Genomic DNA, 20,107 nt, shown 5'->3' with positions numbered 1-20,107 from the left:
ATATACAGAATTACCTTCTTTCAGTTTCACACTTGTCATCAAATTCAACCTCAAAATAAGTTGCCCCAGGGCAAAGGAAGACTGTTGTATCCCGACAATTGTTTTCATAGTTGTGGGGGGACTCCATGTTCCAGGTCTGCAGAACCACTGGTTGTTGAACCTGATTCCAACTTTCCATTTCAATCTATCAATGAAAATGGAAAAAACGATTTTTCCTTGTATACAAGAAGTATATTCCGATGAAGATATCATCATTTTTTAAAAGGGACACTTGTGTGATTGTTTTCTTAACTCAGTAAGACCATTCCCTGAATACTCACAGTGGTCTAATCACTGTGCTTTTATTTAATCTGCTTTCACCTTCTTCAATACGTCACATGATCACAGTATGACCTCTCTTTCCAGCATGGGTTTTTTGTTGCCTGACAATACTATTGAGAGCTACCATGTGGCCTCAGATTCCTCAAAGCTCCACAACCCGTTCTTTTCTCTTCCTCTTCTACAATCCTGCCTCCTTGCTTCTCTCCTCTGCATCTCACATAATCTGCTCTTTAAAGCCCCCCTCTCACATACTGTATTCCCCCTCTCACAGACAAGTCACCATGCCCCATCATCTTCCCCAGTGTTTTCTGGAGAAGTTGGTGCATCTTCGCAAGGACCTTTGGTGACATCACTCTCACGGGAAGTCTAAGGTCTTTGTTTACTATTAAATCTGCTATATTTTGCAGTAACAGAATCTAGATATCAGTGCATGTACTAGACATAGGTGACATCAAGAGGATCAGCAATAGCAGAGTTTAACTAACTTGCATAACTTAACGACTACAAGAAAAATACCTTATTGGCACTTTCACCAGGATCACCGCAAAGCTTCTTCAGTAACTTTGTTAAGTTACTGAAACTATGAAGTAATGAACAGTGTGGAATATCTAGAGAGCAAAACTCCAACATGTAGGTCATCTGTCAAAATACAACACTACGTTAGCAAATAAAGCAATGCAAGTGTGAAATATTCAAGCTTATGAAGCTTTTACTCACAAGCTGGCGTGTCGAGATGGCAAAGACAGAATTGCTCAATTTTTCAATGATCACCTTCCCACTGCTTTCGTTCAACAAGGTTTCCAATATGTTTTTGGAGTTTGTTAAGAAAAGGTCAACATCTTGAAAATAGCATAAATAAAATAATAAATTCATTGATTTTGGTAGAGAATGGGCACAAAACTAATAATGATGATTAAGAATTAATAATGCATAAGATATAGATGTTCTGAAGAGTATCATGAACATTTCAAAAAACAAAAATAAAAGGACCAAACAAACAGCTATAAAACAGTAATAATGACACTGCAGTATATATAATTAATGAACTAGAAGAAAAAACTATTTGGAAAAATTGTCTTCATTTTTTTTTTTTCGCAGGCTGCATCAATTGGGTATCAGTATAGTTTATGTGATCACTGGCAATTGAACTTATTAATATAAGCATACTTGTATAGATAATTTCTCCATATGTTGCTATGAGATAAAAGTATGCCAAGAGACTATTTGGTATCCGTTTGACAGATTTATATCAATATAACCCACTGTGCTGTACAGCAATGCACAAAATGCAATGCATTTGTGCAAATGCAAAAAATAATTAGATTATGAAGGTCTAACACTTGTTGGAAATGCAGCAATAATCTCCTCATTGTGGTAGGGTTATCAGATAGGAACACTACATGCACAAAATAATCACCTGACCACAATAAGGAAATCATGCCTAGGTTTCTGACAAGTGCCAGACCATAGAAGGTTCTTGCATTTATGGTCGTATCCCTTAGCATCCGATCAAGACACCAGATGGTCATTACCAAGGTAAGAAAATCTGAAGATGTAGCATATGCCAAACGCAGGGATGGCAATGTCAAGTGGCTCTACCAGCTATAAAAATGCTTTTGGTATTACATGAATGCTAAGATTCTCGGCTTTCATATGCTTCCAAGAATACAGCTAGCTCTAAAACAACCTGAGATTTCAAAAGAAAAAAACCCAGAAATTTGAGCATCCCCATTTGGGCCTACATACTGCATGGAGTACATATATACATAAAGACTCTCATTGGCAATTCTTAGTTATATCATTGCTAGAGATGAGCGAGTAGTGAAATATTCGAAAATTCGAAATTCAAATTCAAATAGACCTCAATATTCGACTATTCATTCGAATATCGAATTCCATTATAGTCTATGGGGAAAAACATGCTCGTTTCAGGGAAACCAAAATTCGACCAACTGGAGTCACCAAGTCCACAATGACACCTCAGGAAAAGATGCCAACACCTCTGGAGTGCAACTGGGACAGCAGGGGAAGCATGCCTGGGAGCATCTAACACACCTAAGTCCCAGTATGATTATTATTATTGCTGCTGATTTAGCTAGCCAATGACTGTATACATTTTTCTTCCAATGCCTACGTTGTCCTAGATCCTGTCCCACCTCCCCTGCATAGTTATTGGTGTAAAAAAAATGCCAGGGAAGGTGGGAGGGGAATCAAATTTTTATTGCGTTTACCACATGGAATTCGACCGAGTACGAGTATTTCGAATACCGTAGTATTCGATTGAATACTACTCGTTCATCTCTAATCATTGCTAGTGAGAACTTTACAGCCCGTTTGCGATTAAAATGAAGTTAGATTAGTAGAATATATTACGAAAATGTTCACCTCTTCCCTCCCCCGACACAATAACAAAAATAAGATAAAATGGGAGTTACACTGTAATTACTTATATTTGCAAAAATATCTTACTTTTGTACAAATTTTAACTCAAAAGCTTGAAGAAGACCACAACTTACACTTGACAAGTAACTCTCTAGCCATAAGCTGGGACACTGGATCTTCTCCTTTTAGCTGGCAAAAACACCATGACAAAAGACTACCCTGGACTGCCCAGAACAAGGAATGTAGATTTGTGCCGCATTCTCCCTGGGAATCATGCAGAACTAATGTCTTACTCTGTAAACAGAAAAACAGAACTCTTTAGAAATGTATCATCGATTGTGGAGCCCTTCTACAACAGAAACAAGGTTTTACACTTAACAAAAGTATCTGGCAAAAAGGCTGACTCTTCTCTGTTGAGATACCCAAAAATATCTTAAAGGGTATGGTTTTCATACGAATTATAACTCGGGAATTACCTCTCGTGCAGACATCACCAAAAATTTATCCATGACAGAAAGCACTTGACTGATGTCAAAATCTGGAGAAACTTCTGTATCTGGCAACAGTAGCAGTCCAGTTGGATCTTGTTCACTGAAAGAAAAGAAGATAAAAACTGCTATGCCAAGTAATCAGAGAATAAATCTGTATGCCTTTTACTGTGTGGTAAAAATTATCTACACCTATATAGGTAATATAGGGGCAGGTCTGCTTATTTTCAGTGATGCCAAATGTATATTGTTTTTATGGTTTATTACTCGGTTTAAAAATGAAAGACTTTATAAGTAAAAAGTTTGCTTTGTGTACCAGATTTTTTTTTATTTTTTATACTTGTCAGGGCTCGTTCACATCTGCGCCCGGTCTCCGTTCTGCAGGTTTCCGTTTCCTGCACAAAACAGAGGCAGGATATGGAAACCTGCAGGACTCTCTCTCACCCATTCATTTGAATGGGTGAGAAAGCTGTTCGGCCGTGAGCGGCGGTGAGCGTTTTATGCTCTCCGCCGTGAAACCGGGTTTTTTAATCCAGACACAGAGTCGGACATGCAGTACTCTGTGTCCGGATTTTAAAAAAACGGTTTTGCGGCGGAGAGCATAAAACGCTCACCGCCGGACCCAGTCTGTGATTTCCATCTTCTTGCATGCAGAAGACGGAAACCACAGAACGGAGACCCGAACGCAGGTGTGAACCTAGCGTCAGTTTAGTTGTTTGAAGGCTCATTTGCTGCAAAGCAAGCTGTAATTTTTTATTGTTACCAAATTGAACAATATATTCAGAGGGAGATAAGGTGTCCATGTTGATATTTGAAATGTTTACCTGCTTGTTCTAAGGGACTGTTAGGAATTTTCCCTAGTGTAGAACTGGACACATTTTTGTCTTTTTTGATACTTGTGCTTTTGAGGGATATATATATATTTTTTTTTCCAATAGGATTATTATTAAATCTGCGCACCTTTTTTCAGTGCTACAAAGTGCTTTATTTTTATGTTATTTTATTCTTGCATTTCTTCTTTCTTTTTTTAATAAACAAAAGAAAGGAACATGTCTGTTTTCACATTTTGTGAAAAACTTTTAAAAATAATTTTTCCGCTCCGTTCTGGTATTTGCATGTAAGTGACACGCAGGCAGGGCGAGGATTGATAATATGGGCGTCAATTTTTTTATTTATAATATGTTTTTTTAAAATGTAACTTTATTTTATTTTTTTTGTAAGTGAGGCTTATACTGTACATTCAAAGAGAATATTAGAGAACAAATTCCCCAAAATTGCCAGGATGCACACGCTCTCTCTCAGAAGTAGAGCACGATATGCTCGTAGTACAATGGAAAACTTTTATCCATACCATTAAAAGTTTTACAGTCGCCCTGACTGATTTCACAGACCTGTGTGGAGCTACACTTTAAAGTTTTTCAGATTTTGTTAGGGTTAGATAATTGTATTCCATTGACTACTTTTACATGACAATACCCAATTAACTCGAAGATAGGCAAGAAAGTTGTTACCTGAAGTAAGTACACAGAGATTGGAAAGTGATCTGAGCAGATTGTGGCTGCTTTTCTTCAGTAATTCTCTTCTATAGTTAAAAAAAAAAATAAAAAAAATTTAGATGGTAACTGTATAATTTTCAACTTGGTTGATCACTTTTTTGCATTTCTGTCTCAAAATAAATATATGACATAACAGTGTCTTTACACTAATACAGGTTTCCTACAGTGTATTTTGATTCTGGGCTTTTAATATTATCCTTACCATTAAAGAGAACAGTCGATCTCGTCTTGTCAGACGATCAGGAAAAAAAATTGCAGCTCCATTCAGTAAAGTGTTAGTAATTTCATGTTTGAGAGCTTGGGAAGACAAAGAGGAAATGTCCATGTTGTCCATAGCTGAAACGAGACCGTAATGTAACATATATTAAGGAAACTGTGCCACTAACAGATCTCCAGAAAAATAACTTCATTTTAGTAGAACACTGATACGTGATGATTTACCGTGACATAAAGGAATTCCAATGTAAAATGCCCATCAATCCCATTTTATCTCAACAGTAAGCAGGGTGTTATAACTAATAAAGCACTCTAAACAAATATTCATGTAATCGGAGCTGTCTACATGAATTAAGTGCTGGAGTTGAAGCAGTGTGCAGATCCTAACAACTTCTGATATATTAGAGAAACAAAGAGGCCGAGTTTTCCGCCTGAAGAAAGCAATAGACGTCAATGGGAAGCGCAAAACGTGCGGTTTTTACAGCGCATTTTATTTTGAAAAAAAACGCGCAGTAAAAAAACGTGACGCGTTTTTTGCAGCCCGTTCTCTTCAAGGATGGGAAAACCGCCGGGAACCATTTGGAAGCGATTTTTACAAAAAACGCTCCACAAAAAGCAGGGCAAGGTCCAAAAAATGCTTCCTAATTAGGAAGTGTTTTTTTCCGGTGCCAAAATAAGCCACACGTAATTTATGTGTGAACTAAGCCTAAGCATACAGTGCCACAGAAAGAGAAACACAACCATGGGAATAAGGTTAAGCACACCAGTCAGAAAATAGTTGAATCAACAAAACTTAATGATGCACAACCACAAATCTAACCTAGTTACAGTAACTAGTAACTAGTTAGAAGGTAGTGCGAACTACAATTATATCAGTTACTAACAGAATTCATCCTAAAAGTTAGAAATGAAATGGAAGCATGTCAATAAGTACAGATGAAAACAAATATTAATATGCAAAAAAAAAAAAAGTACAAACAGATCAAGGACTTATTAATGGAATATTGAAAAATATGACACTCCCCCCCCCAAATAAATAAATAAATTTAAAAAAACCTACCGTTACATAAGTGAGTGTATAGTTCCTGAGCATACTGTACTTGGGTAGAATTAGGGGTAGAAGTTCCTGCGGTAAGTACACCAGAGCAGCTCTGAAGTAGCTGCAATAGAATAGTCTGAGCAGAAATACATTCTTCTCTGGGGCTGTAAACAAAAACACAACATAAAATAAAATATACCTTTATCCATTATCTCCATTATTCCCCCCGCCCATTGATATAAACAAGAAATATAGAGAAGCCCCGGCATGGACTGATGTGAGTAAAGTGCATTGTTTGCGATAGAAAGCATTTTCTTATTTCATGTTGGTCTAATGTGAGTTATGTGACCTGCAATCCGCCTCAAAACATGTACAGCAGAATTTTCAGAGTGACACTCAGTTTATAAGTTTGAAAACAAAGAAAATGCCAGATTAAAGCACAAGGAGGCATTTCTCTCTGATAAGATATATTTATCAATTTCTCCTAACTGCCTGCACTATTCATTTATGCAATGTTTTATTAAATAACAGTGCCTATTCAACTAGTGTAGGTCTGTCGCTGGTGAATCTGGCAACGAAACCCGAATTATTAGACAGTGATGGCACATTCTAGTTACATGTTAATTTTTCATGGTACCAGTAGTAAACTACAGAGATTCAGGTGATGCTGATGAATTCTTTAAATGACTAATAGGGATTTAAATATGATTTTCATTACAGCACCATGTTTAAGCATACTTACACTACTTTCACATCTGCATCACAGGACCAGAAATAACAGAAAAATGGTCCGTCTAACAACTGACACAAACGTATCCTGAGGGACCCTAGCATTAACCTTTTCCCCTTAGATTTCTAGATGAAAAAGTTGAGATTTCTGACAGTCTGTTGCAAATGGATATCCGGCGAAGATATGAAATCATCCTTATCAGTTTACTTTGAAATGTTTGTTCAGAGTTGTATTCCAATTGTACAATTAGGAAATACCCTTACTGACTACTAATGTAACCAAAGTGTAATATCTTCTGTCAAAGAACAAATGATTTTAGGCACAGTTGGATACCAAAAGTGTGAAAACATTGAAAAATCGTTAAATTTTCTCATTAAAAAAAATAAAATAAAATACCTGTCCTGTAATTTTTTATAAAACTTCCAGAGGAGCTCCAAATCTAGGCCTGATAGGTCAAGAAGTGATTTGTGTCGTGATCGATTGTCTTTTTCCTGAAGAAAAAAAAAAAAAAATTAAAAAAAAAAAAAAAACATTTAAAAAAACAAACAAAAACAAAACACACACATACTATGGTTTACTACACAACTGTAGTTTCATTCATACTCTTCTCACTGCTGTCACACTTGGGACCCTCACCCTAGTGAGTGAATGAGATCCCAGCAGTGATCACTTATTTATCAAAGTATTGTAGATAGGTGACAAATACTTATTGAGGGACAAAGCCTTTAGTATTTTTACTCATTTGGTTTACCTTGGCATGTAGCAGGGACATGAAGCAAAAAAGTATTTTGCCAAGCCAAACATACATGCATGCATATGTAGGGGTGTTCAAAAGAAACAATTGTTGGCTAACAACTGCAATTCAAAAGTATATGGCCACCTTAAAAATAAAACAAACTGAACAATCATGAGATTTTGAACAAGGAAGTATTACAAAATGTCAGGGATATATTTGGATATAGAAGTATCAGTTGCTATAACTCACCATATCATGAGCCAGCTGTTGAACAAACAGCAATGTTTTAAAAATCAGTGTCATTCCACATGCATTGTCAGCTGCTAAATCTTTACACTTGAGACACGTGACATTCATATCAATTTTTGCTTCCAGTGGCCTTCGGTAACCAAAAGCGCTGATCCCCTGAACACCCAGACGCTCTGCTGTATCTTCTCGCGTGCACAGGAATTTTACCATCCAGTACTAGAAAGGTGGTTGTGGAAATAAAGAATAGCAGAAATGTAATTTACTTCATAAGGACATGTCATGAAACTGTCACAGAGCAAACATTTATCAGTGTGATGAACTGAATAAAAATACACTTTAAAGAGGACCTTTCATGTCCTCTAACACTGGATGGTGCAGTTATATACTGCTGGAAAGCTGACAGATATAGAGGTTGTTAGCTTCAGCTTCTGATATCACTGCCAGAGGAGCTGGACTTACAGCTCAGGATCATCGTTTAAGGGGGCGTTCACACTACCGTTGGTGTCCGTTATGAAGGTGTCCGTTTAAAAGAAAAAAACCGGACACCTATCATAACGGACATTAACTGACACTAACTGATGCTAACTGATATTAATGCGTCCGTTTTTTTAACTGATCCATTTAATGGATCAGTTAAAAAAAAACGGACACATTAGTATCAGTTAGCATCAGTTAGTGTCCGTTTTTTATACTGTCCATTTTTTCTTTTTTGCTGTTTATGCTTTCTGAGCGTGTGCAGAAAATAAACGGACAGAAAATAACGGACTGTAACTGATGGCTATCAGTTACTGTCCGTTATATGTCCGTTGCCCATAGACCTCAATGTTAAAAAAAACGGACACTTTCTGTCCGTTTTTTTCAAATGGACAAAAAAATCCCGCATGTGTGATTTCTCTGTCCGCTTGAAAAAACGGACATGGTTGTTAACGGACCCTTAAGGACACAAACGGACAACAGATGAAATCCCATTGAAATGAATGGAAATTGTAACGGACACAGCTAGTGTCCGTTGCTAAAATCTTGAACGGACAGTAGTAACGGACACTGCAATCGGACACCAACGGTAGTGTGAACACCCCTTAAGAACGCCACCCTGACAGTACAAGCCTACTGAAGGGTACCATCAGGAAGGGGGGGGGACGTGAAAACTAACTGTACTAATATCTCTGCAACCGGGGAACATATTGGCAAAGCTGATAATGCGCTGAATTCAGTGCACTGTCCGCTTTCTAGTGATCTATAACAAATGTAAGGGTATGTTCACACATAGGGAACCTCAAAATCAGTCTGCAAAAATTTTGTGTAAACATACCCTAAGAGAACTAATAACTGATGTTAGAGGACATGAAAGGTTCTCTTAAAAAAAAACAAAAAAAACAAAGTGGAAGTATGTGGGCAGCATACTACAACAGGTCCATACTACTAGTAGCCAAAACAGCACAAATCATTTTGTACCATTTGACTAATAGAAGTGAAAGAATGCACTACACACAGTTGGTTATGAGTCCAGGATATTCATGAAGAGGGTGCTCCCCTACTTCTCTCCACCCTTTCTGCAGTGACTGACAGGCTGCTGTATATGGCTGTACACACCCAGAAGTCTGCCAGTCACTTTCACATAAGCTATGAGCCATGTATTCTTTCAGCACTACTTGTAGGCAAAAGGTGCAGGTTTTATTTTATTTTACTGTCACAACATGCCACAGAGAATACATAATCATTTGCATTCTCGGTTACCTTTGCAATTTTACATTGCTGCATTCTGATGTCCACTTCATCCCATTCTTCTTCAAGTTCAAACCAGGCAACAGGATCACACTCACTGCCCTCTGTTAACTGCTTACTACTCCTGTGTAAAAAAAAAAAAGACTAGGCAATTACAACACAGAGGAACATAATGTCACATTAAGAATGGTGTGATAAAACAAGATGGAGCAAATAAGAGGTGTGTAGAAGTGTCCAAATCTGCCATCCAATGTATCTTAAAAACCTCTTCCATATCAGCACCAAAGATGATCAAAAAATGTAATCACCAAAAGCTTAAAATGCAGTAATCACTGTGAAACAATTCTGAAGGTTCTACTGTTTGTACCCCAGTCCTGACCAATTGTGCCATATGTTTCCAGGCGCCTCACATCTCTGCTGGAGAAATTAATATTCTTCTCAGGAAGTGACATCACACCCCTTGGTTACATGGCCATATTGCAGCTCAGTTTCATTCCGTTGAATGGGACTGAGCTGCAGCATGGCTATGTGACTATCGAATGTCATGCCACATCCTGAGAAGAACAAAGCAGCCTTGATATATAATCCTGGATTTCTCCTTTACAGACATCATTTCTGCAGTTGTTCATTTGAGAGAATCATTGCTTTTAAAGATCATGAACACTACAGATTCACGGATACACGGAATGCACGGATTAGTCTCTTCACACGTAACAAACACCACATGTGTAGATATAACAATCGCCAAAGTATCCTTAATAATAAAACAAGGTATTCTATACAGGAATTACCTCTCTTTCACAAAATGCCTGAAGTCTGATAACTTCCACGTATCAAATTTTTCAAATTTCTTGAAATGCTCTTCAGCGTGGAATTTTTCTGAAGAGCTGTAAGCAAATACAAGGCCACACTTGGCACCAATGGCACCTCTTCGGACCTAACAGACAAGAGACAGGAGTTCAGTAAATTAGCATAAGCATAAAACTTGACAGTGATATAAAATACGTAGTGGTAGAAACAACAACACTGCAAACAAATCATAAGTAGTCATTGTAAATGAAATTGATGTTACCCAGGTTTTTATAGTATTAGACTATTGGGGTCTAACTCTTGGCATCCCATTGGTTTGAGTAAGCTGCAGCACTTAGACAATGGTTTACAATGATCTGTACTACACAACGCCATATTTTTCGAATGACTCTGGTTGGCATTAGAGCTTTGTCCCATTCACTTAAATTAACAAGAGTGCCAAGAGTTGGAATCCAACTTACCTAATATTGATGTCCAGCATGCCTGCATAATCCCTATAGGCAATGAAGACTTTGCTGTATGGATACATAGCACATGGGCTAAAGTTGGACCACAGACCAACTACTGCTATGTATGCCACAGTTTCTTACTACCCTTGATGAATACGCTGCTTTGCTGGGTAAGTCAATGTTTTGTTTGCCATATTAGCTACTTATCAGCGCTACAGTATATTTACTGAAGCTCAACCTTCTGCAGCTTTGTTGCCTTCGTAGTTTGTGAAAAGACTCGCCGTAGGTAAATTCAACAATTTAAGACAGAATCTCGATTGAAGTCCTAGGCTAGTAAGTATGATGTTCAGTGGTGGCTGATGGCCTGATTTACAAGCTAGAGAACATAACTACATGTAAGGCTGTGTTCAAGAGACCAACTCTGCTGAGTGTCCTGTTCTCATTAAAAAGTGGGAATAAATAATAGTACAAAGTAGAAGAAGCGCTGTACCCGCTAGGGGTCTCACAATGATGCTCCATTAGTTAGACTCATCTTCCCTATGGATAAGTGCTAAATATATTTTGTGGAATAACTTCTTTAAGTAAAGAAATGATAACAATTTTACTTTCTGTAACAATCTGCCCTCTTTTCCAGAGAGCTACAGGAGGCCCCACCTCCGGAACATAGTGTGACATTGGTAGTATGCACTATAAACAATTGAGCCACCAATGAGAACTATATTATGGAGTAATTGCTACTAATATACCGAGACACAATGGCTAGTTACTTGGGAACTATGCTTTGAGTAAATACACAGTGGCATCCCATATCGCTCCGTTGCTAATAGTAAGATACAGCATTACCATTAAGACTAGACATATTCACATAAGTCAATTGGACTGTTGTGGCAGACGACTCACATAACACAATCCTGATGTTATTAAATTGAATTTGGCACTTTCACGGATTATGAACTAGCCTTAAATGGAAGAAACTATATAAGGACAGGGTGAGGTTTCACTAAGCCTTCCAAAGAAAGGCAATCTTTTTTGCCAAGTTAAATAAAGCCCTGAGCTCACAGATAAACAGTGTTAAACTTGTGAAACCCTGTGTAGCATGTGATCACAACTAATGTGTAAAACTAGTCGCATACTGACGTGTATTTCAACTAATCAGATTATAAACCAAAGGACTGAGGAGGAATTTAAGAACATGTCCGATAAGATAAAATCACTCACTATCAAACATTTGATAGAACTCGGAAAATGTCAGTGAGCTAATCTCCCCTAAGAAAAATGAAGGTGTTTACCGGAGCGATTATGACAACATACCGTACATGTTTTACTCACTTAACAAAATCCACAGCTGTCAGTCTTTTAAGTTGTACCTCAAGGGCAACTCTCCTGTCTGATTCAACATCAGGCATGGAGAGATGCTGACCAGGAGGTAAGTTTGCAAACGGAACCAAATAGTGCTTATCAAGTATTGTGCAAAGGCCATACTCTAAGTAACAGGACCCATCCATGATACTTTATGGGTTTAGTACTGTTTCCTCAGCAAGTGTAGTTGTTTCTCTCCACTACAATATTTAAGCTGACTATCACCCAAATACTATAAACTTCAACCCCTAGTATTAACGGTTTCTGATGTATCAAAAGTCAAGGTGAAGGAGGGCAGAAAGAGCCCTGCAGACCTATAGCAATGTAATCTTACTTGTATAATCTCAAATCATGGAACTCTGACTACTGACCACAGTCAATTGTATTGATGCTTAAGACAACAATAACTAGTGTGACAAAGAATAAAAATGTGGTTAACAATAAATATTGAAAAAAAACATAATTCCATCATTTGTGACTTTTTAAATCACATAAAATAAGAGCCAATTCACATGGCTGACTTCTTCAGTCATGTTCTGTATTTTCAACATAGTTTTTTTCGCCAAATCTACAAGAGTGACATACATAAAGATATGTGGTTTATCACTATGATGAGCTATGTAACATGGTGGTAGCAGCTCAATATGGCAGGGCGGGTGATAAGACTGTCTTTAAGCTGTTGACCTGCTGGTATAAAACCCCAACCTTCTTGAAAAGAATCATCCTCACAAACTGACCACTGGCAGAGATGTGGGGAATCTGAAAAGTCTCTGTTACACATATGGTCATTTGTACATTTACTGGGAGGCAGTAGAGGGGGGAAATAAAAAGATTTGCCAAAACAGTATTTCACTAAAACCAGAAACCGCTTTCCTCTGGCTGCCATCCGATAACTTCAACCTACAAAGACATTGTCTGTGCATACAGTTTATCCGAACAGATAAACTGCTTATACCATTAAACAGTGGTGAAAATGGCCTCCCTCACTCCAGAAATGGTGACAAGGTCAACCAAATCTGTAGTTTAAGGAACTCTGCAGCTGGGAAAACAAAGTAGAAACTGGTACACCTGTATAGCAACTCTCTCTCTCCCACCATATTACAATACACTCCCCAATCCCCAAACTTATGTCCAGCAAATGAGTGCATCCATTTGTCCTATAATCATAACGTTTCATAACATTAATCTGGTCCACTATATAATATTTTATTATTCAAATACCCTGCTTGCAACATATGCAGCCACTGGGGTCTCCTTTTCCAATTGTTATCTCTCATTGTACTACCATGCTGTGACACTGTTCCAGTAAACTCTGATGATACCAGTGTCACTTTCTTTAAATATATTATCTGTTTTGCTATTTTAAAATGAATACAAAACGCAATAACATCTTAAAAATAAAAATAAATTACTAGGAGTCATCATTCAGCCCAAGCCTAAATCAAACAAGTCTTAAACAATATGACTGATGCATCACTTATGTGTTAGACTTCATAATAATGTATGTGTTACATTATTTTATAAGGTTTTTTCCCGATAAAAAGCTTACCCTAATCCTCATCTGTGTAACCTGAAAAGCTGATTCGGATGCAGAAGAAAGGATAATGCTAGCCCTTGTTTTTCCAGTCTCCGTAAGAAATCCTTAGGAATGAAAAAAAACCAAAAAAAAAACGTGATAAGTGTGGAGAATCAGAACAAGCATTTAATATACTTCTAAAACATACAAAATTCTAGACATCTATAATACTGAAAATGAAACCATACCCCCAAATATATATATATATATATATATATATATATATATATATATATTCTTGATCTTAGGTTAATGGTATAAAATATCTCTTAAAATTACACACCATCTCCTGTCCATGGTTCGACCAACAAATTTTCTGGTCCCGATTTGTCCTCTTTCCCTTTGACATCACAAGCAAGCAAGGTAAACTGCAATGGTCTTCCTGCAATAAAAAGTAAGATAAAGTAATCAAACAAAACAGATTAGGAACACAAAGAACACTTCTCTTAAAAAACTAAGCAATTCTTACTCTAGGTTCACATTTGTGCTCAGGTTTCTGTTCTTCAGGCCTGCTTGGGGATCCGAAAAACAGAAACCCAATCTGCTTTCAAGCAATGTATAGTTGGGGACCATAACAGTTAGGCTGTGATCCTGGAACATTATTTTACTATACGTACACAGGGCAAAGAAGCCACTCAATTTTGCTGCACTGCCGTCCCCATCTGCCTTGGAGTCCTACAGCTCTGCCCTCCAACAATGTCCTAGACTAGACTACACTGCTTCATGCCAGGTCAGCAGTAGGGTATACCAAGTGAGAATGGAAATGAGAAGCTGTCATACTGAAAAAACACCCCAGAGATAATTCAGATGCTGAGATTTCTGAAATTTCTTTAGAGTTTGACATCTGAATTACGTTTGCTGTTAATTTTGGGGTTTGTCATCTAGGAGAGACATCTGAATCACTTAGTGACCTATATCAGCTACTGATATATGCAGCTGTTGCTATTGCATAGATTATGTGAGCTGATAGACTGTTTATATCATGAGAGATGTAACTTTATTTTAGCTGTTAAATCTCTATCATTCCTGCAATAATCCAATATCATTGGTATGAAGGCTTATTCTGAGATCTTGCATTTCTATACACAGCAAGCAAGCTAAACTTCTAACTCAAGTCAAAAGAGGAGGGTGTTGGGGGAAAAAAAGCCAAATAGAGCTACAATATACCATATTTATAAAGTAGACTAATTCTAACAGATTCCATGGAAGCGATAAGAGAAGAGGCCTTGTATTCTTCATCAATGTGATCCATGATAGTACAGAGAGAGGTGATCACTTTAGCTATGTTCCCTCTTGCCAATGCAAACGCAAGCAGATTTAAATCCACTTCTGGTGTAGGGCAGCAGCTTTAAAGGAACAAAACAAGAAGGGTTAATGCTAGAAGAAATTATCCTCAATAGTCTATAACAGATTATAAGAACTAGCACGTTATCATTACCTTGCGGTCCTCATAAGGAAGCTGTTTACCTCTTCAAGAACATTTGGCGATAAAAAATTTGGGAACTCTGCAGTACCTTGTGTTAAGGAAAGAGGTGTCATGTGCTGCAGAGCCTTCCTATAAAATAAAACAAGCTTATGAAGCATTATTTATAACATTTCTGTATTGAAGGTTTTCATAGCCAATGCATTTAAAATGAAAACAACCTAGTATTATGTGCATCAATGGAAATAGTTATGAACAAACTCTGTGTAGTCTGGTCCTACAGTCATACTACAGGTAGGTTAGCAAGGCTTGGGAGCCCAATACTAGAGGGTATGTGACTGCAGTATTTTACTACACAGTGTTTTTTAGCATGTAGATATGTATCTGATGATAGTCACCACAAGAGGGAGTGTGGAATTTTAATGCAAACATTCACAATCAGTAAAAAAATAAATGTATTTTTGTACTCCCTGTAAAATCTTTCTCTTGTTGTATTCAATGGGTGACACAGCACCATGGGTATAAGAGGCCAACACTAAGAACAGCAAAATAAGTCATCTCCACCTCTGGACTAATGTTACTCTCTTCACAGACACCATGCTAGCCAGTTTGTACCACAGAAGTAGGAGAGAGAGACAAATTAGCCAAGAACAACACAGAACCAACTACACCACCATTGTCCTGAACCCAAAAACGAACCAAAACTTCCCCGGTCAAGAACAGCAAGAAAACAAGGGTGGGATCTGTGTCCCCCAAAGAATATGAGAAAAGGATTTTTCAGTAAGCACAAGAATCCATTTTTCATGCTTATTTCACAGGAATATGGAATGTCCTAAAGCAGTCCCATAGGGTGGTAAATACATGACAATTCAAGCAACCTAGCACATAGCCTGTCTGGTGTTCCCCACCAGGAGCACAACTGGAGAAAGATCAGCTGGTGAAGCCAGGTCGAGCATTGCTTGGCTTAGGTAGTCTGCCACCCAATTGTCCACATCTGGAATATGGACTGTTGACAGGGTCGGAACACAATATTCCATCCAAGGAAGAGAACGAGAGGTTTCTGGCATGGCCACTTGGCTCCTGGTGCCTCATTGAAGGTTCAAGTAGGTGATCGCGGTTGTTGGTCTGGACTCTGACCAGACACCCTCGGAGGAGAAAGGTCCAATGAGACAGGGCTAAGAAGAAGACCCTCAGGTCCAGCAGGTTGATCTAGAGAAAAGCCACAGGTCTGAACAATCAATGCACCGAAGACTGCTCCCCAGCCAGGTAGATCTTCATTGGTGGAAATGTTCAGCCAAGGGAGGGGAATAAAAGACATCCCTTGGGAGGGTCCTAGGGAAGACAGCCACCAAAGAATCTCTCTGCAAACTTAGGGAGGAAGGAGGATCAGGCGGTCAAAGCAGAACAAGACTTGTACCAGCGGGCCAGAATCGGCAATCGCAGAGGGTGCGAGTGGAATTGAGCATAAGGGATTGAAGGTTGAAACAATTGAGCCCAGGGTCAGCGTGCAGAACCGAAGAGAACACAGGGAGAGTTCCTCTGAAGACGGGACATACCGGATCAGTGGGCATGGGTCTTGGACTGGTGCGTATCAAAGATCATGCCCACAAATTCCATGTACTGAGAAGGAACAAGACAGTACTTTTCCTTGTTGATGAGCCATCCAAACCGGCAAAGGAGGTCCAAGTTGATCTGTAAGCAGGTCTGTTGGTCCATCTTGGTGGGAGCTTTCACCGGCAGATTGACCAAGTATGTAATCACAGTGACTCCCCTGAACAGAGAAAAGCCATGCCATCACCTTGGTTAAACACCAGGGGCGGAGGCCACTCACTTAAAAAAGGGGATTCTTTGAACAGCAGTCGCAAGACTATCTTCTGGAGCAAGTAGTAAGGCAATGAAATGAACAAAAACCCTGAGAACAGCTGGAGGAGGGAGGATGGCGCTTAGAATGCCTCTAAATGCCTGTAAACTCAAAGATGAGCTTCTCCAGTCTTTTGTGAAAGAAGGGCAGTGACTGTGGGTGCAAGGAGATGTCATTTTGAGAAGTAGGTTCCAGGTCCTCTGAGATCTGTAGGTTCTCTCTGACCGCACAGAAGACCTCCTGTATAGCTGTGCCTAGCTTATACTCCAAGTTGGAGTCAGAAGCGTACCTGGGAGAAAAGGACTGTGCAGGGGGAGGCTAGGTTCCCTCTATCGGAGGGAACCGTGAACTGTGGTTCTATGCAGGGAAGAGGACAGTGACCTGCAGGATGATTTCCTGGTCCTCTTGCAAGAAGTCCTCAAGAGAGTGGTGATCTGGGAAGGCAGCCGTTGCAAAGTTTCTACCACAGACTGGTTAAGTCTGGCCAAGTCGTCTATAGCTCTGGTAAAGGAAGCCACCTAGTCTGAGGGAGAATCCACCAGAGGGGATGGGAGAATCCACCAGAGGGGATGGGAGAATCCCAAGTTGGCTTAAGCAGTGACTTTTATTACAGTGCGTGCACGTAAAAAAAAATTGGTCTGGTAGAATAACCCAGAGGATTAACCTACCACACCACCAAGAGAATGTGTCTGGTGTACTTACCCAATCCGCAGTCTTCAGGCACCGTGGGATCACTTCCTCGGTGTACATCACACGTTAGAGTGAGGTCACCAACATTCCAGCTGCGAATGTATTAGTGGAGACTAGGTGAGCGGCGAGGTGTTCTTTGAAAGAACGCAGCGCCTGCAAGGGGGCGTGATTAGTGTGGCATAAACACTGAAGTCTCCCCTTCACCTGGAAGAAAAAAACAAAAGCAAAAAAAAAACAAAAAAACAATGCAAGACAGAAGACCTGAGTCAGGTTGCGTCTGCCTCTGATGGACCTTAGGCTAAAACTGGTTAACATAGTGTCTTTGAAAAAGGTATATCCCAGAGACGGATCCAAGATCTTTTCCCATTCCTAGTGTCAGCCTCCTAGTGGCCAGATCTATGCTCACGGTGCCGTATCCCCAATATAGTAAGCAGAAAAAAATAATAAAATTACACAACTCTCCATGCATAGGGTTTTGAAAACTGCCTCCACATGCAGGGAGTTACCCCATGACTACACAGAGTTCAAGGTGCCTTTTGCATCCAATCTGGATTTAGGCGGTGTTTTTAAATGCATCTATTGTGAGGCTTCACCTTTAAATAATCTTGTGCTACAATAGAGAGAACCAGATTTTCTTTTAAAAGGCCATGTCTGCTTTGCATAAAATGAAAATAAGCTAACTAAAGCTTAATGCAAACAAATACAGGTGCTTGTAAAGCTCATTGGATGAACCCTTTCTAAAAGCTAGACAAACCTGTTCTCTGGCACAGTGTTTGATCGACTCTATACATAACAGTTTTTAATTGCTGCAGTACCAAGTACTGCACAATTCTATCCATTAACAAAAAAATAAAAAATGAGGAAAAAAACAAAAAAACAAAAACATCACAGTAGACTAGATCAGATTTTACACGTGTCTAGGATCCCGTAAATAGGCATAAGCATAGCCTAACTGAAAAAATCGTTTGTAAAGTCAAAGGGTGTACTAATGCATAGAATACATAAATATCTTAACAGTCTGAAATAACAAAAAGTAATAATGTTCACACATTTTATCCCCTTCTGCTTTGGTACCACCGCCCCAGTCCTCCTTGCTGGGCTTTCTTTACTTCACTACAGTGGTGACATGCTCACCATGCATATTTTACAGCTGAAGCCAAGTGAACAAAGTCTGTGAGGGAGAACCATAGCTTTGGCACTGAAGTGGTGGGAGAAGAAATGGACCACACTAGTTTCATTTGTTATTTACCACAATTTTTGGCTAAGTGCATCATTTTCAGTGACTTGGACAGCTTTTTAAAAGAGAGTCGACCACCACCGAAACTGAAGTTAAACTGTTGTTGGAGGGCTGGGCAGTGGCACTGTGAACATACCTTGTTTGTGTCAAAGTAAAATCCTACTGCTGAGAAATTCAACTTTTTCTTTTCCATGTGCAAATGAGCTGTTTGTGCACAGAGTGGGGGCCATAACTACTGGAGCACCATCTGTACTCTGAGCTCAGCACAGTTATCCCAGAGTATTCCACCTCCTTCCTTCATTGTTACAAGCACCTTCTTTGCTAAGGCATCCTCCTCTTCCTATCCCCGCTGCATCACCAGCAATAATCCTCTGATGTGCAATGCAAACCCGGGCCTAGCGTATAGCACATGTGCGAATTTGCATTGTGCATCAGAAGAGTGCTGCTGGTAATGCAGCGGAGATAAGAGGAGGATGCCATAGCAAAGAAGTAGCATGTAACAAACCAGGAGGAGGCAGAATACTGGAGATGACAGTACTGTGTTTGGGGCATAGGAGGAACGCCCTCTGTGCTCCGTGCACAGCATTTGCATATAAGAAAATAGTGTTTTATTCAAAAACGCTGTTGAAGGAGAGTCTATTCCAACAGGTCATTAGTGAAGTTTGCCTAAATAAAATGATAGACTCCCTTTAACAGTATTTTCAGTGAAAGAAATTATTAGAACAAAAGGCAAAACATAACTTTATTTAGTAGTTGCAATAAAAAGAAGGGTATATGTAAAAAGTGGAACATCTCACATATTGTCCTCTACCCATGTGTCACAAAATGAATGCATCTGCTAATCAACCTAGATAAAACATTTTTATTGTGGGTAGATCAACACAGATAAAAAAAAACTGAGTGGAAACGGTCTTTCAACAACCTGAAGAATATCATGAACCAGTCTCTGGATTAAACCAAATCCTCACCTTTTAATTGCTGTGATACTGAACCCTCATATATAGCCTCAAACTATCAGGCAAGGGTTATTTTTAGGAGAGCATAATCACTTTATTTAGTCTTAAGTAAAGTGAGTTTAGTGGTGGAGACTCCCTTTAAATAAAAATGGTAAATCAAAGGAACAAGTTCACTTGTCAAATTTTACATAAAAAGAATATTTCCTCAACTGGTGAACGTCATAGAAGAAGAAATGCAGTGTATAAGCCCCCCAGCTAATAGAACTGGGACTCAAGACACCTAGTAAGGCATATGGTAAAGAAA

The 20,107-nt window shown here is 38.9% G+C and overlaps 1 protein-coding gene across 1 annotated transcript in view; it reads right to left on the bottom strand.

Annotated features, from left to right (window-relative positions):
* ZZEF1 (zinc finger ZZ-type and EF-hand domain containing 1) overlaps positions 1-20,107 on the bottom strand; it is an 88,915-nt gene that overhangs the window by 53,282 nt on the left and 15,526 nt on the right. Inside the window, exons 7-22 of the mRNA XM_075264845.1 lie at positions 15,075-15,191; positions 14,804-14,982; positions 13,920-14,018; positions 13,610-13,701; positions 10,234-10,379; positions 9,455-9,566; positions 7,718-7,933; positions 7,129-7,223; positions 6,024-6,166; positions 4,950-5,083; positions 4,703-4,773; positions 3,180-3,294; positions 2,838-2,997; positions 1,039-1,160; positions 838-960; positions 15-184 (exon numbers count right to left, since the gene is read on the bottom strand). Coding sequence (XP_075120946.1) covers positions 15-184; positions 838-960; positions 1,039-1,160; positions 2,838-2,997; positions 3,180-3,294; positions 4,703-4,773; positions 4,950-5,083; positions 6,024-6,166; positions 7,129-7,223; positions 7,718-7,933; positions 9,455-9,566; positions 10,234-10,379; positions 13,610-13,701; positions 13,920-14,018; positions 14,804-14,982; positions 15,075-15,191 — 2,094 coding nt within the window. The remainder of the gene's footprint in view (positions 1-14; positions 185-837; positions 961-1,038; positions 1,161-2,837; positions 2,998-3,179; positions 3,295-4,702; positions 4,774-4,949; positions 5,084-6,023; positions 6,167-7,128; positions 7,224-7,717; positions 7,934-9,454; positions 9,567-10,233; positions 10,380-13,609; positions 13,702-13,919; positions 14,019-14,803; positions 14,983-15,074; positions 15,192-20,107) is intronic.

The sequence above is a fragment of the Leptodactylus fuscus genome, chromosome 2 (genome assembly GCF_031893055.1).
Source record: "Leptodactylus fuscus isolate aLepFus1 chromosome 2, aLepFus1.hap2, whole genome shotgun sequence".
Lineage (NCBI taxonomy): Eukaryota > Metazoa > Chordata > Amphibia > Anura > Leptodactylidae > Leptodactylus > Leptodactylus fuscus.
The sequence above is the reverse complement of the archived record's forward strand: the minus strand, read 5'-3'. Positions and strand labels throughout refer to the sequence as shown.